This window comes from Xyrauchen texanus, chromosome 23, assembly GCF_025860055.1.
Source record: "Xyrauchen texanus isolate HMW12.3.18 chromosome 23, RBS_HiC_50CHRs, whole genome shotgun sequence".
In the NCBI taxonomy this organism is placed as follows: Eukaryota; Metazoa; Chordata; class Actinopteri; order Cypriniformes; family Catostomidae; genus Xyrauchen; species Xyrauchen texanus.
Genome location: NC_068298.1, coordinates 37,023,940 through 37,049,461, shown reverse-complemented (window position 1 = coordinate 37,049,461; position 25,522 = coordinate 37,023,940). Strand labels below are relative to the sequence as shown.

The window sequence follows — 25,522 nt, the reverse complement described above, 5'->3', positions numbered from 1 at the left end:
ACAAGGCACGCTTCCTCAACGCCCCTGTCTCCCAGTTCGGTCTCTTCGGCTACACTGTGGAGGACTTCACCCAGCAGTTCTCAGCGGTGACGAAACAGACGGAGGTAATTTCTCACATCATGCTCCTTCTGCTTGCCGAGGGTGTCCCCTGCAGCTTCCAAAAAAACGCGCAGCTCCGCCCCAACCTGGGCCCAGCTCTCAGCCCCAGCGTTAAGCGCCCCACAGGAAGCGCATGCTCCCCGTCTCCCAAATGTCCTCGAGGACCCGGAAGGCTCCCAAGCGTTCCTGAGATGGATGACCCAGGGAACTAGACATTTGCTCCATAGCTGGTAAGCAGACCCCGGTGGAGGGCTGGGAGGAGAATCTTCAGTTCAGTTTGTTTTCTTTGCCGCACCCCTTCGGGCTGCGGTAACCACATTCTCAATAAAAGAGCAATTTCCTCTTTCTCTGGGTCACCTGGCCTGCAAATGCCGTTATCACGGCAACCCGGTGCCACACCTCAACAGTCCCGGCACTCCGGATGGACGGACCTCAACTGTCCCGGACGTGCTCGGACGACTCCCAACGTCATACTGCTTGCTCCGCCCTACTGCGAAGCCTCGCCAGGTACGTCGAAAACAATCGTCCCCTTAGTGCCCCTCGCACGGAGCTTGGACACGTGGCTTTCACTTCCCAACCCGGCTCACCGGTTCCCAACTCCAACTCGGCTACGCGATTCAGTTCGCCAGGCTACCGCACCCTTTCGCCGGCATCCCTGCTTGGGAGATTGCGACCCTTCTACTCAAAGACGCGATAGAGCCAGTCCCTCCAGCCGAGATGAAGAAGGGTTTATACAGCCCTTACTTCATCATACCCAAGAAAGGCGGCGGATTACGACCGATCTTGGACTTGCAAATTTTCAACCGGGCAGGACCTACCACCGCGCCACATCCATGTGTGTTGTAACAGGTCCATGTGACGTATTTTCACCTCCCCTGCCTGGGCAGGATGTGGTCTCCGTGGGGTCGAAAGAAGCCCCTTGTGTCACAACAATCGACACAACGTCTCGTTACGTACTAGTGTAACCGACATCAGGGAATGTCGGTTACACTAGTAATCTAGACGTTTAGTTCCCTCTCAATAGTTTTGTGTTGCCCCACAAAAACTTTAGCATTTCCTTGCAAGTAGTTTTGTGTTCCATCCCAATAAGATTTGTGTTCCGTCCCAATAAGATTTGTGTTCCGCAATTACTTTTGGGTTCCCTTGAAATACATTCTGTGTTCCCTCACAATAGGTTTTGCGTTCCCGAACAATACGTTTTGTGTTCCCGAACATTAGTTTGCATTCCCTCGCAATAACTTACGTCCCCTTTCAAAAAGTTTTGTCTTCCCTTACAAAAATTGTAATTCCCTTGCAATAAGTTTTGTGTTCCTTCGCAATAGTTTGCGTTCACTTGCCATATGTTTTGTGTTTCCTCTAAATAGTTTGCATCAGCTTGCGAAAAGGTTTTGCATTTCTTCATAATACATTTATCGTGTAACAGGAGTTAAACTGTGGTATTTTTTGATAAAAGCATAGTAACCACAAAAATGCACCATGGTTTTATTACAGTTACCATATTTTAATAATGATATTTGTTGTAAAAACATAATAATAATACAGTAAAACTAAAACTAGGGTGATAAAAATCATAATAATTCTGTAAAAAAAAAAGAATGTGGTTACTAAAGATTTGTAATAGTAACACCCATGGTTACAAGTATGGTATTCAAAACCATAGTTTCCAGCCCTTAAGAAAATTACCCTGGTTTAACCACAGTAAACTTTTTTGGTTAAAAAAATGGTTAAAAAACCATGTTGCATGTACCACAAATTAACCGTGGTGTTCCTATAGTAAATGTAACAATTTTGTTAGGCACGACTGACATGATTTTTATGACCATTGTTTTGAATTAACTGTATTATTATAACCACACATTTTATAGTTACAATTTGTCTACTGTAGTAAAACCATTTTTGTGAGGGATTGATAAAGTTATTGAGGGAACTCAAAACTATTTCCAAAAATAAATTCCCTCCCTATCCTCTAACGGGCTCAGTATTATCCACGGATGATACAAACGTTGCTGCCATAGAATTTCACTCAAATGTGTCATCTTAAAAGACAACATATTTAAGATGCCAACCTTCTGGAACTGACTTCATGTTTGGGGTGTGCATTTGATGTCTTAAAATGCTACCTCTGTCGGCAGCTTACTAGGTTTTGAAACAGAGTTGTGTTCTCTTTCTTATAATAGTAATTTTAAGATAGTAAAATTACACATAGTAATTATATGATGATAATATGTAAATAAGCAGCAACAACATTTCTGCTGTGTTCCCAAATATTACCTTGAGTAATTCTTTGGGAAAATCTTTGCCATCATTGAGGCCGTCCAGATTGCTAATGAACTGCTGACATGACATCTTCTTCCCGATGTTCTAGAAAACAATGTAATATTATAACAAGACATCTGTAAGACAGAAAGACTTTTATAAGACATTTTAATTATCACTGATGGAAATCCATGCAAATATTTACTACATTAACCACAATAATTTGTACAACATTTTACTAATATAACTGAGTTAACTCTGTATTAGACACCACTGTCATCAAATTAAGATTTTAATTTTGACATTTTCTGCAGGAAAAGTCTGTACCACAGTGCTAGGGTGTAGTGGGTGGTGACCAGGGCGTTGCTATGGTGTTGCTAAGATGTTTTGAGGTATTTTATAAAAAATGTTAAGTGTGTTGCTATGAGAAAAAGATTCTGAAAGCTTCATACACTGTAAAAAATAGATCCCATGTTACTTTGTATTGATTTTACAGTATAACAATTATGCAGTGGCCCCAAAATAGTCACTGTACTAACTATGGTATTTTGGGAGATACTATGGTTACCATGGTAAATGTGGGGTACAAGAGCGGTTACAAAATCATGAAAAGAGTAACAAAAAAAAGCCCAGATAGATGTGATAAAAAGAAGATCTATTTAGTCTTTATCAGGGGCCAAATCAACAAATTCTGATATACAGTACATGCAGTTCACAAAATGATCAACAGATGGCTGTAGCACACCAGACTGGAGGCCAAACTACTATAAGCAGCACAACACATCTATTTCTCAGTTTGTCTGGCTCCCTCCTACCCCACAGATCTACTTTAGATGAATAATATTCCACGAATGATGGATGAAAACAGATTCTGAAAACACATTAAAGCTGAAGCCATTAAACGAGAAGAGAAAAACACAGAAGAAGAGGAGAGAGAAGCACTTACCACCTGCCGCAAAGTGAGTTAGATGGGGAAGAGAAAATGAAAGAAGAAATGTAAAGAGAGATGTGTTTAAGTCAGAGTCAGAGGGAAATGCTGTATTACACAGCAATGAGAGTCTTGTTCATGAAAATGACACTGTAAGGTACTTCTTGGGTAAGGTCGGTAAGGAACCGAGAGAGATTGTGATTTGTTACCATGTTAATCATCAGGCAGATACACAGACACAGATTAAGCCTGGCTCTAGATTCATTTGCACCGTCAATTGTAAATTTTCATTAATCTATACACATCCAGTAGGCCCATTTACGTTGCTGAGACTTCTATGAAAGAGTGTTTCACCAGGAAAGTATTATATTCTATTTTACATTTTCACATTACACGGCTAACTAGGATACTCGATTCTGAAAAAAATATTTTTGTATAGTGATTACAAAACCATAAATTTGACTGTTGCCTCAGGCAACCAATTTCCTATGTAGTTGTATGCTAGTTTCATGTTTACATATAATTTCGGTTGCATTAAAGTTATAGCTTACGGCAACATTGGCGCAGTGAAATTCAAAAGAAAAATGCTAGAACGTCGGCTAGCATTTTTCAATAAATGGAAACAGTCATTATCATAAAATAAACATATTTGTATAAAAGTTTCTTTGTATTTGTTCGTACATATTTGTGTACAAACATCTGACAAACATCTTTAAGAGAGGGTTCACATACATTCTAAATCTTAAACGTTGAAAACATCTGCTGAATGCCATCTGAAGATCCAGTGGTGTGTCAGGGAATGCATGAAAATGCATACATCGTATAGACTTCTTTGCAACGTATGCATACTATCAGGACAGGAAGGCTGATAAAAATCATAAATGTATGCTCAAGATGCCAGATCAAGTCAAGAATATAATTTACAAGGACAGAGCAAACCCATATTTTAAAGGATTAGTTCACCCAAAAATGAAAACTATCCCATAAGTTACTCACCCTTAATCTATCCTAGGTGTATATGACTTTCTTCTTTCAGCCAAATACAATCAGAGTTATGTTAAAAAAAATATCCTGGCTCTTCCAAGCTTTATAATGGGAGTGAATGGTACCTTAGATTTTGAAGCCCAAAAAAGCACATCCATCCATCAAAAAAGTAATCCATATGGTTCCAGGGGATTAATAAAGGCCCTAGCATTTTTGTAAGAAAATTATCCATATTAATAACTTTCTAAACTATAATCACTGGCTTCCGGTAAAGGCCGTCTGTGCATTCACAAGAGAGTTGAGTTCCAGCGTATGACGTAGGCATAGCGTAAGCTCCATTGAGAAATGACGAAAGCGGAAGCACGTGTTGTTTACAGCAAAGGAAATCGGCGAAAAGTAGTGAGTTGTTTTAGCTATACTGTAGATTTGTATTAGTCATAAAATGTTGCGTTCGTGAGTCTATCCAGTCATTCCAATCATCCATTAATGGCAGCCAACACTCTCAGCCACTGTTGGCATTACCTCGCAGTTCCTGCATGAGCACCACCACATCTACCGTACTGTCCGTCTGCCGCTGCTGCAGCCTCCTCCATCTCCCAGAGTTCCTGGTTGGTGTACTCCGGTTCAAACAAATAGAGCTGGGCAAAAAACTCAATCTCCTCTTCTCTTATATTGAAATCCTCTGACATTTTATGGATATTTTTCTTACAAAAACGCTAGGGCCTTTATTAACCCCCTGGAGCCGTATGGATAACTTTTTTAATGGATGGATGCGCTTCTTTGGGGTTCAAAATCTAAGGTACCATTCACTCCCATTATAAAGCTTGGAAGAGCCAGGATGTTTTTTTTTTATATAACTCTGATTGTGTTTAGCTTAAAGAAGAAAGTCATATACACCCAGGATGGATTGAAGGTGAGTAAATTATGGGATCATTTTTATTTTTGGGTAAACTAACCCTTTAATGCTCTGAGTATATAATATCAGCTATAGGATATCTCAGCAAGCCATTCAGAGCCGCCAACAGAAGAATTTAGAAATATAAGTCAGAATTGAGGGTAGTCTGTTTTCAAGATCAATCTAACATGTGTTTCTTTAATTAAATCAGAGAGGATCTTAAGTAGATACGGTTACCCATCTGTCTCAGAGAATCGTTTCACTATACAGACTACGACAAAATCAAATCACTGTTCGACATTTCCTCTTCCTGTAACTGCATTCCTTACTAACCACAGGGGCTTGTAGATTAATTAAATAATGAGTCTTATAAACTGGTTACTGCCAAACATGTTTGGATTCAACAACTTGGAGAGAGGCCACATGTGGCAATGCATTTGCATGAGTGTGTGTGTTTGTCCATGTGTGTACATTGCTGAATACATACGTGTCCATGCAGGTCTGTGTTAAGAAGCATAAGTGCACAGGTGAGTGTATGAGCTCCATCTATTAAAAACAGACCAAAATAGCATGCTAATTAGATGTAGAAATGGGCAATAATACAATCCAAATTCCAAAATTTATGGAAAATGCTAATAAACATAAAAAGGAGTGTTTTGTAAATTGTATAATTATTCACCCTGTGCTATATTGAAAGCACTACAGCTACACATTATTTTATATTTTATATTGTGAATTAAATATATATATATTTTTTTAAATATACATTCATTTAAAATCAGATGATTGCAACATGCTCCAAAAAATTTGAGACAGTTGAGTTTTTACCACTGTGTAACATTCAACAATTCTTCTAATAACACTTATTAAGCATTTGGGCACTAAAGACACAAGTTTGATATGTTTAGCGAGCAGAATATCCCCCCTTTCATCCATTATGCAGGTCTTCAGCTGCACAATTGTACGTGGTCTTCATTTCCATATTGTGTGCTTCATAATGCACCACACATTCTCAATTGGAGACAGTTCAGGACTGCAGGCAGGACAATCTAGCACCTGCACTATCTGCTTACGCAGCCATGCATGTGTATTTTGGAATGGATCCCTCAGACATCACTGCCTTAAAAACCATCATTTGTCTGTAATGGATATCATGACAAGGGCTCAGGAATACTCATTCACCGCTGCATCCACATATGCAAGTTAAAGGGATAGTTCATCCAAAAATTTAAATTCTCTCATTATTTACTCACCATCCTGATATCCCAGATGTGTATGACTTTCTTTCATCTGTATAGCACAGACGAAGATTTTTAGAGGAATATTTCTGCTCTGAAGGTCCATACAATGCAAGTGATTGGGTGCCAACATCTTGAAGCTCAAAAAGCACATAAAGCCATCATAAAAGTAATCCAAACAACTCCAGTGGATGAATGAATGTCTTCTGAAGTGAAACGCTAGGTGTTAAAATGTTCGCTTCCGGCCAGCTGTGGTATGAAGGTTCATGAGGGTGGAGTTCAAGCTGCCTCTCGCATAAATGCGTTGGCAAGTTCACAAGAACTGATGCATTAAATATGAAAGATAAAGAAGTGCAGTGTTGTTTTCAACAGAGGAGGTTTAATTGGTTTTGCATTACATTTGCATTTGTATCTGTTTAGTTTTTTTTATGTTGCTTGTTTATGCTTATCCTGGATGCCTCAGCCTACTGAAAAACATTACACCCTGTCTGCACCGGGCGCATCCGTTGATGTGACGCAACGGGACAAGTCGACACGAACACTCTAAAGAGTTTATTTGTATCATTGGATGTAGTAGTGCCATTGTGCAGTGCAAAATGGAACGGGACACCTGTTTAATGTCGGCGCGACGCAATGGACCCTTCCAGTGTAGACAGCATCATTGAATATAATGGGTGCTATCGCTTTTTGATGCGATGAGACGTGCAACCAGAGTCCGGTGTAGACAGGGTTCGAGATTACGTCCGCCGGGTATCATCACAAGAGGAAAGACTAACTTTTCAGGTTCCATATCAATGATCCTGAGCGACTAAAGCTGTGGCATCATGGTAAAGGGGTGTGTCAGTGCCCACAGCATGTGCAAGTTTCACATCTGTAAGGGTGCATTATGAAGTGTAAAATACAGCAATGAAGGCCCAATACAATCACTTCTTTCTAAACTTAAACTTCTTTCTTCAGTGCGGAAATGCTTAATAAGTGTTATTACAGGAAATGTGATGTTGCACAGTGGTAAACACAACTACACAAACAACAATGTTTTTGAAGCATGTTGCAATCATCTGATCTGAAATGAGTGCATATATAAAATAATAATAATAATAAAAAATATTTAATTCACAAGGTAAAACATTAAATCATCTATTGTTGTATTGCTATCAATATAGCACAGGGTGAATAGTATTTATAAATTATTCCATTTTGCTTTTATTAGTATCTTGGATACCATCCCATCTTTTTCGTAATTGAGGTTATATGAACACAACAACAGTTGACTACAACAACCAAGACCTGGAAGTCTGTATTTGTAATCTAACTCATTTGTAACTGTAACTAATTTGTGAATGTACAGTGTCCCCCAAAAGTATTTGGACATTGAAGCCACTTTTAAAAATGTATGAATGTAACTGCATCAGAAAAGAAAATGTCAAACCAAGTGTCACCTGCACGCAAATATTGCAAGATCTTTTCTCAACACTAACTTGGCTATTTCCTTTTTTTGCAATTACATGCATTTACCAAATGGTCCCAAAGTGATGTCTTTTTTAGCTGTATGAAGTCAGTTCCCCTCCTCACATTAACTATCAACATGTTCCACTGACATTGGAAAACCAGTCAGTGACAAAATGCTTTTTGTCTTAATGATGAACATTCTGGGTTCTATTTTATTGTCAGCGCTAGGCCTAGTCTTATCCAATTTTTGTGAGAGCGCTAATTCTAAGCAACATTTTTGTCCCAGTGCAAAATGCAAGTGGGCATGGGTGGCAGTGTTTGTGCTATCGCTGGTGCTTAAGGGAATGGACTAATATATGGACGATATCATCGTCCATCGTGATGGCTGACCAACATCACGATGTAGAGCCACCATCGTGATGCCACGCCCCCTTTTGCGAGTCTTGCTAGTGTGACTCACTAATCCTAGTCTCTTCTACAGTTAACCTAAAAACTTTGCAGGGATTGCTCTGTAAATTAAATTGAGAATATAACTAATGCATATATGCTATTTTAAATACTGTAGTATATGCCAGAGACGTGACGTGTTAGTCTGTGAAAATACCGTGTCAGGCAGGCTACACAAATATTGATCTTGACATTGTTAGCTTCTTGTCTTTTTTTACATGTCTTACACTGTACATTTAGATTAAAATATTTTTATGTTGTAGGCTACAAGAAAATAGCCTTTATTAATTAATTATTAGTAGTTGTAGTGTCTCAGAAAATCTTGCTCATTGTCACATAGCTCTTGTATACACTGAAGCGGCAGTTTAAGATAAACCCAGACCAGCGAACGTCAAATAACTTTTGTCTGGTTAATACTTTTAAAGAAAAATTTCCTTGGCCATAAATCCATAATGTCAAATCAAATGAAAGAAACAAGGTGAATATGAATAACACACATTTATTAACAACACTCAGACCGAAACTCGGCATTAACATTTCACTTATAATTAGCAGCACAATTAACTTCAGCACAGGCTATAAAATAAATTATGTTATTGAAATATTATAAAGTGGTCATATGAACTACACAAATGAACGTTTAAAAAATTATACGCAAAATCAAATAGCTCCTCAACGGATGGGAAAAATGCGTAAAGAAGGCTAATATCTTTCACCATAGACCATGTTTAAATTTCGATGTTTCTGGCCAGAAATACCAACATATTCACTTTATCTGGTTTTAATAAGCTGCGGATTGGAGTAACTACACTACCCGCTGTGCTGAAGACCCGCTCTGATGGAGTACTGGTAGCACATATGCACAGATATTTCCGTGCTAATCTTGCCATGAACGGAAACCTTTTGTCGTTCGTTTTCCACCAAGTCAGCGGGTCCTCTTCCCCATCAATGGCCATTTCCTGCAGGTACATGGTCATTTCTGCCTCGACCTTTTGCTCATCAGTGAGTAAAATAACGAAATTATAGTTTTTAAGTGGAAAATAGTATTTATGTAAAGAGATATATTAAAATAAAAAGTGCACAACTCTTCTTAAGTGAAAGCAAAAAAAAAAATGCTTCACGTGTCGGTGCAACCTACTGATAAAGCGCAGACGAGTCATTAGTTGGGTTAGTAAAATAACGAAATTATAATTTTTCATATAATTTTTGAAAATTATATGAAATTATATAATCCCCCCACCCCCCGCCCCGCCCCGCCCCGCCCCACCCCACCGACGAAATCATCGTCCATCGCAATGTTTTACTGTCAACATCGTCAACTGCCAATTTAGGGGACGTCGCCTTACCCTAGTTAATATATTATTGTGTACAGTTACAACAACATCTGAGCTTGATTAAGGACACAAAGGTGACATCCACACTAAGTTTGAAACCTCAGTTTTTAATTTCCTAACGTCACAGTTTTCCAAAGTCAGCAGTTGCTGAGAGGGGAGAAATGCCTTTTTAGTGTGGATGAGAGGCATAAACGTAGTGAAATTAAAACTAAAACATCTTAGTGTGGATGTGACCTAAATCAATGGATATGCACATAGTGTTTTGGAAGACTTGCCCTCTGATGTGAGAGCCTGTGGATTACAGTGGCAGAAGCGTTTGGAGAAGTGCACCAGCACACGTTCTCTCTCCTGTGTCTCTCCCATCAGAGGAAACGCCTTCAGGAAGTTCCTTCAACAAGAGTAAATAACATGGATCATCACATAGAGAACAAATTCTGTTATTGTTTCATGGCAGAGACAATATCTAGGACTTTTTTATTTTGAGGTAACCATTTTATAAAAGCATTAAGGCACTCAAGATAATCCAGGTTGAGCCGAACAATGTCCTTTAGCGGTGGTTATTCTCACAATTACTTGGTTACACTGTTATTTAGGGCTGGGTGATATGGCAAAAAAATTATAATATCAAACTTATAGATGATTAGTATATTAGAATATAAGGCAACCTGGTGAGAGAAATCCAAGTTATTTTCTTTATAGGAAACAAAGGTGTGCAAGAACAATTTACAAATGCGCCAAATGCGCCACAGGGGCAAGTTGTCAACATAGTGTAAATGTAAAATAAATGTAAATGTAATACATCCAGATGTTCAATAATAATGCAAAATATTTCTTAGCCAGTGTAGGTATTCATTTTATCTAAACCAAGTCTATCTAGAAAGTTATCTAGAAATCAATATAAAGTTCTAGAAAGTACTCACTGTTTATAACACTTGTGTATATTCATAACCCCTGCAGACAGAGACGTGCCCTCTAGTGGTTTACGCTGAGTAGCGCAGCAATATAAAACATTTATCATTACAATTCAACTAGCAAAGTTTGTACAAATGATCGCTTGCCAAATGTTGGCTATAGATGCAGTACATGTGATACAAGTCACAGAACAAAGCAATAATTAGCGATCTATCTGAATCATCATGGCAAAAGGAGCGGCGGATATTTGATTCTCTCAAATATAGCCTTATGGGTAAAAAGAAAAGAAAGGACACTGTTCATACACATGCACACGCCGAGGCCAGTTATGGTCTTTAGATGGTGTATACATGAATTATGGAAGATGTTGAGCTGCAATCACACTGTGTACAATTGTATTGGGAATATTACCGCTGTCTTTTATGTACCAGTCTCTGTGTTGTTAACCCGTCACATTCATCTGGAGCGCGCTGCACACGTGCAGCTGATCAGAATGGGAGTGGCATTAAGACAAGCGATATGAATACTTTTTCTCTTCCTTATTCAACCTTTGGTGGATTTACTACGTATCTAACTTTAGTTTTAAAAATAAATAGAACATGTCAAAACACATATTCAATTTAATCGAACAAATTGGGAAAAACCACCCAGCCACACTGTTACTTTACTCTAGAGCTAATCTAGACTGAATCAGAAATACCATTGACTGTCTGTGATAATTCATGTTCTATTCATAATTCACATTGCTCACTATTGCTATTCCAGTGCTCAAATATTGTTAACCACATTGTGTAACCTAAGTTAGTACCTCCTCTTTTTGCAATCCAGGTTTTTAAGTGATAGCGTGCTTTATTTTTCCAGTTTCACAGGCTGTTTGTGGTGGTGAGACACAAGTATGTGACATATGTGAGTGGAAATCAAGTCTTTCCAGAAAATAGGGTTCTTCCCCTTACTGCTGGGTGAACACATTAATAATATGATAGAAATGAGGAAAAATTTTAAAACTTCCCATTTGCCATCGCTTTATAGAACTGTAACACATAACCAGCTGTATTGATATCGCTGTATATAGCTGCAAACAACAAATTTGCTCTGAATGGTTGTGATTTTGAGTATTTCGAGTTCAGTGTTCAGGTTCAGAATGACATTAGGGTTGAACAAAAATTATGAAGGACTTTCATTTTTGTGTGAACTAGTATTTTGACTTACAACCCCAATTCCAAAATAAAGTTGGGACAGAAGTGATGTGTAAATTATATTCACCCTTATATATTGAAAGCACTACAACTAAACATTATATGATGTTTTACCTTGTGAATTTTTTTTCTTTATGTACAGTAATTTCAAATCAGATGATTGCAACATGCTCCAAAACAGTTGGGACAGTCGAGTGTTTACCACTGTGTAACATCTCCAATTCATCTAATAACACTTACTAAGCATTTAGGCACTGAAGACACAAGTTTGTTAAGTTTAAAAAGAGGAATTTCCCCTCTTTCATCTAATTTGCCGGTCTTTAGCAGCACAATTGTACATTACGTATTTGTTGCCATATTGTGCGCTTCATGATGCACCACACATTCTCAATTGGAGACAGTTCAGGACTGCAGGAATCCAAGATAACAGATTGGATGGCCCTTTTCCTCTTTTGGCCTGGAGAACATGATGGCTGTGTTTTTCAAAAACTATTTGAAATGTGGACTCATCGGACCAAAATACAAGGTTCCACTTTTCTACTTTACATTTAAGATGAGACCAGACCAGAGACTTTGGCAGTGCTTCTGGACAGTGTTGATGTAGGGTATCTGTGGATGCAGCGGTGAGGCGTGTTGACTAACAAAGGTTTACTAAAGTTATCCCCAGCACATGTTCATGATATCCATTACATCTGAATTATGTTTTTAAGACAGTGACGTCTGAGGGATCAGAGATCATGTGCGTTCAGAAATGGTTTTCATCTTGCTCTTTACGTGCCGAGTTTTGACCAGATTGCTTGAATCTTTGAACTATATTGTGCACTGTAGAGGAAATGGCCAAAATCCTTCCAATATGTCTTTGGAGAACATTGCTCTCAAAGTGCAGGATTATTTGCTGAAGCATCTGTCTGCAAATTGACATGTCATGAATGATCCTTGCTCTTGAAGGACATGGTATATAGGTCTCCCTATATACCATGACACGATTGCATCATCTGTTTAACGTCTCCTGTTTCACATCGCCTTGTTATTTTAACTCGTCAAACTGTTATTATCGTAAATTGCCCCTGTCTCAAATTTTTAGGAGTGTGTTGCAATCATCTGATTTGAAATTACTGTACAAAAAAAACAATGAAATCCACAAAGTAAAACATCATATAATGTTTAGTTTTAGTGCTCTCAATATAGCAAAGGATGAATATAATTCATTTTGTTTTTATTAGCTTTTTCAGAATTTTGGTTGTAAAAATTTCTGATTTTAAAGACAAAATATACTCACCTCATCGCTCTGTCTAAGGACAACCCTGTGAAGTCAAAGAAGCTCAGGTACTCGGATGCCACCGACTGGCTGAATTCATTACTGCAGGAGAGAGAGAGAAAGAGAGGAATTGTGGGTATGAAGGAAAAAAAGGGTTTCATCCCACTCTCTCACCAATGCAGCATGTCCATACACCAAGGCCGCAACCATGTCTTGAACACTGAGGGGGACCAAACCATTTTGGGGGTAGGGGGTCACGGGCATTCAGGTCACAAATATAATGGTCCTCTTTGGTCCTTTAATATAGTAAATGCACTGAATGCAATCATTTTCTGAATAAAGGCTTGAAAATCGATAAAGGCCCAAAGTTGCTTAATGTTTGGTTTTAAAAGTTTACATGTAATTTTAAAGTTCACTGTGCCTGCATTGCTAGTCATCTTTTCTTTCTTTTTTGTTTGTTTTAATTATTAAAATACCATAAAAATAGTCCATATACCACATAGCTGCTGTATGACCCCAGAAAGCTTGGAATAAAGTGCACAAGTCATACGGACTAGATATAGATGACATACAAATCACATACTGTACATTTCAATCATAAAACAGTGGTCAAATATTGCATGTTTAGTTAGATAATTACATCTCATATGACACAAACACTCTTAACCTGACCTGCTGACACTGAGTGCGTGGAACTGGGATAATCCACGAGGTTCCCGCTTAGCGTCTTAAACTTGAGTCCCGCCTACCTCGATTTGATTGGCTATCTCATATGACATTGACGAGCAGTGTTAGACTACTGAGCATGGTAAAAATGTAACTTTTCTAAACCATCATGTTATTCCTGCAACAACTTAATGACAATAAGACAGTAATAAGGCAGACTGGCCATATCTGATTATTGTCCCCCTCAAATTATATTGTGGTTACAGCCCTGCCATACACACACAAACACTTACTTCTTGCCCAGGTGTCGTGCCACGTCACAGCGCTTAAAGCCCTCCAGGTAAAAGAGCCGCTTAGCCAGTCGCTTGGCACCATCCGCATCGACACGGCAACCGTTGGCGAGAGTATCTGTGCTGCCTCTCTCCAGTGTGTCCACGCACCCCAGCTCTGATTCTGAGTCGCACAGCACATCTGTGAGGTTGGCATCACTATGGCAACAAACAGAGAAAACAATTGCCATAAATGGCTTGATAGAAAATCAAGCCAATACCTGGTTCAAGCTTGTTTGGATGGTGATATCTGGTTTAAACCTGGTTTCTAGCTCAGCAAATCTGGTAATTTATGGTCATTAGCTGGTCAAAGCTGGTTTCGATTCCATTAACAGGGTTTAAATGATTTGCAGTTTGTCGAAGTTAGTCATTTATGGTCATTAGCTGGTCAAAGCTAGTTTAGATGGTGTTTGCTGGGTTTAAATGATTTCTTGTTGGGCAAAGCTGGCCATTTATGGTTATTAGCTGGTTTAGATGGTGGTAGTTGGTTTTACATGGCTTCTAGCTGGGTGAAGCTGGTCATTTATGGTCATTGGCTGGCCCAAGCTGGTTTCGATGATGTTATCTGGTTTTTAATGGTTTCTAGCTGGGCGACGCTGGTCATTTATGGTCAAAGCTGGTTTAGATGCTGGTAGCTGGGGAAAAATGATTTATAGTAGGGAAGAGCTGGCCATTTATGGTCATTAGCTGGACCAAGCAGGTTTAGATGGTGGTGGCTGGTTTTATATGGTTTTCAGTTAGTCAGAGTTGGTAATTTATCATCATTAGCTGATCCAAGCTGGTTTGGATGGTGGTTTCTGGTTTTAACCTGGTTTATAGCTGGGTGAAGCTGGTAATTTATGGTCATTGGCTATTCAAAACTGGCTTAGATGGTGTTAGCTGGGTTTAAATGATTCCTAGTTGGGCAGAGCTGGCCATTTATGGTCTTTAGCTGGTCAAAGCTGGTTCAGATGGTTTTAACTGGTTTAATATGGTTTCCAGCTGTGCAAAACTAGTAATTTATGGTCATTAGCTGGTCAAAAGCTGGTTTAGATTTTGTAAGCTAGTTTACATGGTTTCTATTTCGTCAAAGTTGGTAATTTATGATCATTAGCTAGTCAAAGCTTGTTTGGATGGTGGAAACTGGTTTAACATGGTTTTGTAGCTAGACAAGCTGATCATATATGGTTATTATCTTGTTAAACCAATGGTTTAACTAGCCACCACCAACATACCAGCTACCATGTCCCAAAATACAGTTGACCAAACCAGGTATGACCAATTTTAATTTTTTTCCAGCAGGGTGACAAGACCAGCAACGGTTTACTTCATTTTTTGATGACCTAACCCTAAAATATAAAAAATATCATTTATATTTTTGTACACACTCAACTGATAAAAGCACCCAATCCAAGTCTTTAAAATCACCCAACAATCCCAGTCACTGAATTAGCATTTAGCTCATTGTAGCAAAGAGCATCTTTAGGGAAATCTTTTTACTAAGCGTGAAACAGCACATCTAATTCAACTATTAAAAATCTTGATGTGTACAATTACTTCAAAGGAGGTGAGTGGCTCATTAAGTATTCTTTAAATGAACCTGTAATTTGGGATGAGGAACGTGAGCGTCAGCTTCTATGCCCCGGAGAATACAGAACCAGAGTGAGTAAGTCCGACCATTATTGATGTGACAGACGCTAAGGCTTTTGATACAATTTATTCATGTATTCAATTTCTGTCTGGCTACGGTACCTAGCTAAATATGTGCATAAGCAGAACATGTATAAAAGTTGTATGCATTGTATTTTTGCCATTGTTTAAGGAAGCAAAAGTCACATGCTCACCGTCTTGTCATTCGAAGAGAGAAAGTCAGACAGGTTTGAAATGACATTAAGGGTGAGTGATGACAAAATGTTCATTTTTGGGCAAACTATTCCTTCAAAAATATATGTCTAAAATGTGTTTTTCTGAAGCCAAGTGAGTTGCAAAAGACAAAGACAGAAGAATCATTCTGGTGCATGTTAAAATGATGCTGTCATCACTCAGTGGGCGGACACAATGAGAAACATACTGAAATACAGATGGCATATGCTTACTGGTCAACAGTTTCATCTCTGCGTCTGAAACCTTCTGAATAAATTATAGCTGTCATTTCATTGTGGATGAGTCAATTATTATTATTTTTTTTGCATAATTTGATTAGCACAATTGCATTAGCTCCAAACTCGATAAGGGACTGTAATGTGTTGGTTGCCATGGCGCCAGCAGAACCCGGTGTTCCGGGAGGGAGGGAGGGAGAGAGAGAGAGAGAGAGAGAGGGAGGAGAGAGAGAGAGAGAGAGAGAGAGAGAGAGAGAGAGGGGTGTAATTTGTGTCCTTCCCAAGCAGATGGCCCCTTCATTTGCATTACCACAATGCCATCACTAAACCCAAAAACAAATCTCACAGCCTTTCGCACAGAATAAGATATAAGGACAATATAAATAAAAAACAAATTCAAATATAAGAGATAGTGTACAATCAGGCAGTCATTATTGCACAACAAACCCCAACAAGGTGATCAGGGTCTTGTATTTAATTTGCAATAATAACGGTTGACTGTATGTTAACCCACTTACTACATGTCTACTTACCAAATAAATTATTAAATGGATATGAAATATTGAATTGTGCTGAAATTATTTCATTATGTGAAATATAAGAGATACAAATGACATGAAACTAGCACACCTATGTAGGAAATTGTGCCTGCGACAACAGAAAATTGTACAGTTTAGAATTACACAAAAACATTTGACTGCAGAATGCCACAATTGCCCAATCAGAATCAAGTATTTCAGACTTCATATTTGTTTCTTTTTCTTTATGAGGTTACATTAAAACTGAAACTTTTTACCAGGCCTTTGTCATTTATTTTTGGTACTTTTCAAGTTCTGCCATTTATGTATAGATTTGACAGCCTTGTTCCAGACTCTTTCAATATTAAACTATGAACATCCATTATAAAAATGTATGTATGATTTTCCTGTATAATTAATGTTGAAAATTAACATTATGTTTAACAAGAGAGTACATGTAATTTTTACAGAACACTATTGTTAAAATTACGGTAAAAAAAAACTATAATCGGGTGTTCCCATTATTCCCTGCGTGGCCCATTACATTTCATCATATTTTATGGGAATAGTTATGTTTCTTCTTATTTTTAAAATCAGTTATGTCCATTGGGGTGTTCTGTGTTATAATTGATGTTTAGTTAATGATTATTACATTATTTAAATTTCACATGTGTTACCCTGATGGTGTTTAGTGTTTGTGTGAGTGACACTGAGCGCTGCCTCTACATGTTTATTAGTCATTACTCCTGGAAGGACCTCTATTGATGAACTTCATGTCATCATGTGCTCTTTTGTAACTACTACGGTGATTACAAAATACCTTATAAAGTAAAAAGCTGAATTTTACAGTTTCAGAAGATTAATATCAAGTTTATGACATTTTTTAGAAATGTATATATTAGATCAGACCACAGATTTAAAACACTTTCAGGTACAACAAGATCAAAACTAAAGTTCACTCTATGTACCACTCTATTTCTCAAACTAGAGACTCTGATGTACTTATCCTCTTGTTTAGTTGTACATCTAACCTTCAACATCTCTTTCTGTCCTTCTTAGATCCAGTTGTCCTTTGAAGACTGTAGTTACACCTTTCTATGAGATCTTCAATTTCAAGCATTGTATAGCCTTCATTCCTCAAAACAATGATTGACTGACGAGTTTCTAGAGAAAGTTGTTTCTTTTTTGCCACTTTTGACCTAATATTGACCTTAAGACATGCCAGTCATGCCAGTAACTCAAAAACAAACACAATTTAATGAACCAAATAACTTTCAGTTTAGTTTGATATAATGGCAAGTGATTTTCTAGTACCAAATGATCAATTTAGCATGATTACTCAAGGATAAGGTGTTGGAGTGATGACTGCTGGGAATGCTGTCTAGATTTGATTAAAAATGACTTTCAAATAGTGATGGTGCTGTTTTTTACATCAGTAATGTCCTGACTATACATTTTGATCACTTTAATGCCACCTTGATGAATTAAAGTACCAATTTCCTTCCTAAATAGCTAAATCTGTACATTATTCCAAACTTTTGGCCACCAGTGTATGTATTTACGATACATAAAATATGAACTATTAAATTAGCCTTAGCAAAGACAAAGAAGTCAGTCATTTTATTTCAAAAATGTAAAAAATGTCATTTCTATCAGCATAATTTCCCCAAAAGAATTCTATTCGACACCATACAGAATTTGAGGTTAAAATTACCAAAATGAAAAATGCTGTGATGCATGTGCATAAATTGTTGGACATCATGAGAAGACTAATAATAATAATAATAAAAAATATTGACAGTGTGAAAAATGTTTTAAAGAGGCTTTATCTTCTAGAAGTTCACAGTGCTAAGTGCTTGAGTTTGTCGAAACACTCGTATATGTGAAATATAGATCATCTAATCTAACATATAAGCATGTGTTGAAATGGATTGAAAAATTAATTGTCTGTGATGAACATTACTATAGGGTGATAATGGACTCCCAATAATGTTCTGAGACCACAAAACCCTGTCAGTAAGGCAGAATTCACAGCAGGTCTGAATATTTAACCATATGACTGATTCATTGAACTGTGCTGTATAAAATATAATGAGACTGCAAGCAGGTTTTGGTCAAAGCTTATTTAAAGGGATAGTTTGGATTATTTTAAAAATCTTAATTTGTGTTCAGCAGAAGAATTAAAGTCATACACATCTGGAATGACATGAGGGAGAGTAAATGATGAGAGAATTTTAATTTTTTGGTGAACTGTCCCTTTAAGATAGATTGCACTCTATGTTCAACAATGTGAATAAAGTTTATCTGGGTTCATGATTTACAATCACAAATATGATCCACACTAATCAGACTGTTTCTGTGCACACTTATCCACACAGAAACAGCAGTGAATCACATCAGGAGTCCCTCTGACAGTGCCCCAAACCCCCCCCAAACATCATTGTCTCAGATGTCAAAACAGCTGGTTTGTTCATATTTTAGTCAAATTTCAAAGGTACATAATGAGTGACAAAACCCCATCAGAAAGCAATATGTCTCTGCCTTTGGAGAACTGTGATCAATGCCAAATGCATAAATGTAAATGTAAATCAATAATAATGATAAATTGAGCAGATACATGTTATTGATTTCTGAAGAACTTGAGATGGGACATCACTGAGGACCTACAGGAGCAGAGGAGATATCACAATTAATGTGAAAATAAATGCTATAGATTAATGCAATTTATCGTGCCTCCTGAGCTGGACGTAAATCTGTAATAAAAGTACGTATTTTCCTACCATCATACTCAACAAATCTCAATGGCAGCACAGTCATAGAATGAGAGCCGCTCACACAGGACGTCTTCTTGACAGCTTGACGGAGCAAGGAACTACTTTTATCATGACATATGTCCTAAAATTGCAGCATTTATAATGCTAAAATCAATAGATATGCTCCAAAAGTGTCCATCTAACACACATGTACATTGACTGACAATTAAATATACCGCAGTGGAACGAAAGAACGTGTCCTGTGAGAACAGGACAGGTTGAGGAACTTGGTTGCAAAATGGATCACTGACTATAGGCTTATTTAAATTATGATTTATTTATGTTGATATATTGTGTGCCTCTAGTACTGTACGTACTGTACAACGAGCCACATAAAGTCATTTTACAGAATTGTACATACTGTAACAAGTTTCTATAAGACCAGGTTGGAGATGTAATTTGTTAAAAATAAATCACAGCTCTAGAAGACATCTAAACATTATAAGTGAGTATTGCAGTGCTTGAAGTGGCAGTGCTGATATCACTGATCCTACATGAACCCGGTAGAGCGTGTGTCTGTATGGACCTGTGCTGTTGCTGCTGCTGCTGAGATCGGCAGGAGATTAAACATGAAACTGCTTGTCTGTGACTCACATGCCAGTGTGCTGCTCTGATGCTGTCTGAGAGGGGTGTATTGAGGTGAGAGGGAGTTGCTATGTCCTTGTAAGTGCGCCAAAAATACAATTCCAATAAGTTGAAAAATCCACATGTTGGGATAGAAATGTATATATTAGATCAGACCACAGATTTAAAACACTTTCAGGTACAAGATCAAAACTGAAGTTCACTCTCTCTTCTACATACACAAACAAGAGGCCTCAGGCTATGTATTTATTTATCTATAACAGATTCCTGACCAAAGGGCAATAAAAAAAAAAAAAGTAAGGTGGACTTTAAAACACACAAAAAAAAGAGTTAAATATCACTGCAAACCCTAATCTTGTCATTCCTGGAAAAATCAAGTTGTCTTAATTAACCATTACTTGAAATGTCAATTTTTGGGCTCATAACTCAAATATACTGAATATGTTCCTTATAAAACTTATTTTTCTTAAAAAATCTATAGACTTCAAAGATTTAAAGTGTTAATAACTCAAACGATTGAGTGCAAAATTAAGGCTATGTGGAAACGCTATAACCCCTTGTGCTTTAATTATGTAAATGTAAGTGCTGCGTAGTTCTAGCGGGAAGACTAGCAGCTGTACATCATCGCACCATTAGCTGGTTAATTCCCAGCCAATCACATGTAAGCTGTTGCTTTATAAGTCTGCTCACAATCTATCACATTGCTGTTTCAGTGTGCTAACACGGCAACCTCCACCACCCCACCACCACCAGTTGAGTCCCGTTCTGCACAGGGGTAGGCTCCTCGCACCTGCCTCCTATCTCCGGCAGGAAATGACAGAGAGACTTTTCTGTTTTATATTCATCAAATAAATGTCATCTTCAATTTCACTCAAGTCTGCGAGTCTAATTATGTTCAAATTTATAGAATTATGTTTCCTTGTTCAACTTATGGGGGCTTTTAAATAGTTGTTATTCATAGAGGTTTAGATCTTTTGTAGTAATATTTATATTGTTTTGATGCAAATAGTTGTTTTGTGTGACATCACCGTTTGGGTGATCTATGTCACCTTTGGTCAGGTTGGACACTCTTATCTCTGTCTCAGTCCAATCAATCAATTGAGTAAAGTCAGCTTATTAGTGTTTTCAGTGTACCTAACTATAGGGGAGACCAGGTTTAGTTTTCACATGGGGAAGTTGTCACATTTACACAAATGCTTGTTTAAGCAATGGTTTTGTATGTTTGTTTCGAACACTTAGTTTAAAACTGTCTAATATAAGGATAATCTTCCCAATTAAAATTCCAATGGCATCATATTATTGTAATTGCTCTTGTGTAACACAATAAAACTGGCATACATTCAGGCAAGAGTCAGCAATATGAAGGTAGATTTTTTTATAAATGCCAGCTTGGGGCAAGTTGTCACACTTGTTTTATATGTTGTGATGTTATACCATTCATTAATTACATTTTGTTAGCAAAAACAATGGTTTTACTTTTAATATGTGTCTCTTAATGGTTTTACAGTATACATTTAGCTGAAAAGCCTATTATAGGCTATTTAACCCCATATAAGTAGTTTGCAAATGTGTCTTTTTTCCTGGGCAATAATGGTGTAAATGTTGAATAGTGTTTTGTTATATTTAGTTTTTTAGCAAATTATCCAGATAAATATTTACTGGATTAAAAAGTGACAACTAGCCCCAGTCTCTATGACACTAACAATCTGCCTTATATGGAGAACAATAATGCACGACCTTAACCATCAGATGTGTCCACAAATTGCAAATAATTAAAGGGCAGCAAAGACAAATCTCAGATCCAGAACTGCATAAAGGTCAAACTTCAAAGAATAATTGTACAGACACGCAAGAATACTTATTTACATTTTCTACAGAAATTAAGATCAGACTCTCTGTTTTCGAGTGCATTAGTACAGTCGCGTATCTTTAAAAGTTAAAGAAAGAAATGGAAATGATTGAGTACTTACAGAAGTCCCAGAAGAAAGTCGAAATGAACATCATATTCTTCTTTCCACATCTTTCACCGGAGCTCAGGCGTCAGTCCCGCGCGGAGCGAGAGGAAAAAAACGTTCAAATCCATTCGCCTTCGGGCGATTGCGCATTGGGCAATCGGGGTTTTTCTAACTGAATTAAGTTTTCAATGTAGCTACAGCAACAAGGGGCGTTTCGACAACGTGTCTCGCTGCATGTCGTTCACGTTCTTCGATAGATAAAATTTTTAACCCGGCTCGTTCATACCGAATGTCTGCGCGCTTTTGCGCAAAAGGCTCCCCAGTCTGAAGTTCCTAAAAGTCGGAACACAAGAGGAAGGGGGCGGAGAGAGTCGCTCTGGATGGATAGAATTACTGAATGAGTCCTGCTGGCCCATATTTCCATATTTCCGATGTTGAAGTGCCGATCTGGACCGGAGCCCGGGCCGGGAGCACAATGGCCGTTTGAGTCTCCGTCATTTCTCATGCCAGTGCGCCTTTAATCGGAGTTCTGCCTCTCTTCATCTCTCACTCACTCATTTAATCCTCAATACAAGTAATACGCTACTACTAAACTAATAGAGGATAAAACAGCATAATAAATGACTAAAATAACTACCGTATAAAGAAAATAAAAATAGAAATGTCATTTTATGCAGAAGGTTTTTCTGTTTGTTTTTCAGACTGTAGAAAGATTCTTGATCGGTGCTAATATATGATAGTTCCATTGACATACTAAACATTGACAAATATAATACTCAAATCAGCCTATTTGGCACCAACATACATTCATGCGTTTATCTAATCAGTCAATCATATTGCAGCAGTGCAGTGAATAAAATCATGCAGATACAGGTCAGGAGCTTTAGTTAATGTTCACATCAACCATCAGAATGTGGAAAAAATGTGATCTCAGCGATTTGGAGAGTGGCATGATTGTTGGTTCCAGACAGGCTAGTTTGAGTATTTCTGTAACTGCGGATCTTCTGGGATTTTCACACACAACAGACTCTAGAATTGACTGAGAATGATGCCAAAAACAAAAAACATCCAGTGAGCGGCAGTTCTGCAGATGGAAACGCCTTGTTGATGAGAGAGGTCAACAGAGAATGGTCAGACTGGTTCAAACTGATAAAGTCTACGTTATCTCAGATAACCCCTCTGTACAATTGTGTTGAGAAGAATATAAGGTCAGAATGCTATTCTGAGATGCGGGTTGGCGCTGTTTTCGCGGCATGGGAGACCTAAAAAATATTAGGCAGGTAGTTAATGTTGTGGCTGATCGGTGTATGTATATATATATATATATATATATATGAAGACAGATTAGGTTTTCCATTATTATAAAAAAAAATAAACTATCAGCAAAGTATCTGCATTGCGTTTCATAGATAAACGATAGTTCCAAAAGCAACAATTGGTGTCAATTAATTGGTTGACCTCTAATTTATACTTCCAAGCTCCAAAAAGAAAAAAAAATCCCATAAAAGGATAATAAAAGTAGTCCATACTATGATACGATATCATAGCATGGATATCGTATATTGAAGATGTTTGAATCCAGACATTATGATAAATGGCATTTCAATGATGCCATTGTGTCGAAGTGAAGATTTCAGTTAATGCACGTATAATTCTCTTGTGTCAGCCGTACCTACCACGAGAACTAAACGATCTGTGGGAATGAGTCAGACAGTTGTTACAGAGAGAATGAGCGGAGGCAGCAGTGCCTCTTCACTCTATCTCGGACGTTTTTCCTGTTCAAGCGATATGTTAAAAATACATTTAAACATCTTAAATTAGTTGTGTTTTTCACCAGTCTCTGATCTCAAGTCGAGGTCAAGTCTCGAGTCAATTGTTAGTCCGATTCGAGTCTTGAGTAATATTTTTTGCAACTTAAGTGCGACTATATTCCAAGTCTTCAAATGTCATATGAATGCTAAGAATCTGGAATCAGAATGAGTTTTATTGAGATACATAATTATTGCTCAATGGGGCAGTTTTAACTGTTCATGAGATGGATAGTCTGAGGGAAAAAACTGTTCCTGTGTCTGACGGTTCTGGTGTTCAGTGCTCTGTAGCGCCGGCCAGAAGGCAACAGTTCAAAAAGGTAGTGTGCTGGGAGAGTTTGGTCTAAATTGATTTTACCAGCCCTTTTCCTCACTCTGGAAGAGTACAGTTCTTGAAGGGAGGGCAGGGAGCAACCAATAATCCGCTCAGCAGTCCAAACCGTCCTTTGTTGTCTTCTGCTGTCCGATTTCATAGCTGAACCAAACCAGAAAGTGCAGAGGACAGACTCAATGACTGCTGAGTAGAACTCTATCAACGGTGTGAGTATCAGTAGCTCTCAAATATAATTTCCGCTTGTGTTCAACTAAAAATGCTGCCATTGTATGCATCGCGCCAGGTTTGATGTCATTTTTGCCAAACGGTATTGGTTCTCACATCTCACGCTATCGATCGCGAAGCGACTACTTGACAGCAAATGAGAAGGGAAAATGATCAGTGAACAACTTCAAAATTGGTTTATTACTTCAGAAGGCTTGCATGTAGCGGTCAAGTCTTATGGACTTCATTATTACACATTCCTGGTGCTTTTTTGTCCTTTTTTGAACTTGGCAGTATAAATTACCATCCAATTTCCTTGTATGGAAACAGAAGCTTGAACATTCTGCCTAAGATCTCTTTTTGTTTTTCATGGAAGAAAAAATATGCTAATTAAAATAACTATAATAATAACAACAATATCAGGTCTGAACGAAATAGGAGTGAGTAAATGATAGCAAAATTCCTAATTAGGTGAACTATCCTTTATTAAACTTTATTTTCCATTCCTCCATTCAAGTGTCAGACAGAGGGAGGATGAAGCTAATTATAGACTGTTTAAACTCACTAAAGACTGCCTTGTCTGTGATATGGACAGATGAGGATTTAACAGCAGGCCAAAGAGTGAATGATAAAGACCCATCATGATTTATTCTGACACACACATGTGGAGAGACACAAACCCCCACAATACTACTCTTTCTCTATCTCCCTGACATCCTTTAAGACAGATGATGTCTCCTCTGCGACGAGAGATTATTCAGTGCTACCCTTCTGCACTTCTAATGGCTCAGTGGAGTCTCAAGGACAGCTCACTTTTATCTCAGTTCAGCGGCGCTCCGGGATCTTTTGTCCACATGACGCTAAAGAGGCTTTCTGATCAAGCAAGCATTTCCTGGAGCTAGAAAATTAACTGACACATAGTTTGACGGCTTATGATGAATAAAGTGTGCTGATAAGAAAGAAATAAGACATTTTTGTGTCTTTTCCAAAACATAGTGAGCTTGCTACATAGGCAGCATTTTAAGGTATCATCTCAAAGCGAAGGCTGTTGTAGTCACGCTGTCTTCTAAGATACCTCATTTTGGCCAAATTTTTTAATTCATCAAAGATGGTGGAAAAAGTGAGCGCAATGTTGATTATAAATATATTTCATTCAATACCAAAAGGTATCAATAAACAAATTGACAGTCCAATTAAAAATGGTTGATCTGGGAAAGTCTTGCGAGAGACACATTT

At 37.8% G+C, this 25,522-nt stretch overlaps 1 protein-coding gene across 1 annotated transcript in view; it reads right to left on the bottom strand.

Moving 5' to 3' along the window:
* LOC127617105 (PH and SEC7 domain-containing protein 2-like) overlaps positions 1-22,264 on the bottom strand; it is a 43,052-nt gene extending 20,788 nt beyond the window's left edge. The window contains exons 1-6 of the mRNA XM_052088994.1: positions 21,956-22,264; positions 13,956-14,150; positions 13,018-13,098; positions 9,906-10,018; positions 5,650-5,708; positions 2,371-2,460 (exon numbers count right to left, since the gene is read on the bottom strand). Coding sequence (XP_051944954.1) covers positions 2,371-2,460; positions 5,650-5,708; positions 9,906-10,018; positions 13,018-13,098; positions 13,956-14,150; positions 21,956-22,005 — 588 coding nt within the window. The 5' untranslated portion in view covers positions 22,006-22,264. The remainder of the gene's footprint in view (positions 1-2,370; positions 2,461-5,649; positions 5,709-9,905; positions 10,019-13,017; positions 13,099-13,955; positions 14,151-21,955) is intronic.
* Positions 22,265-25,522: the final 3,258 nt, after the last annotated feature.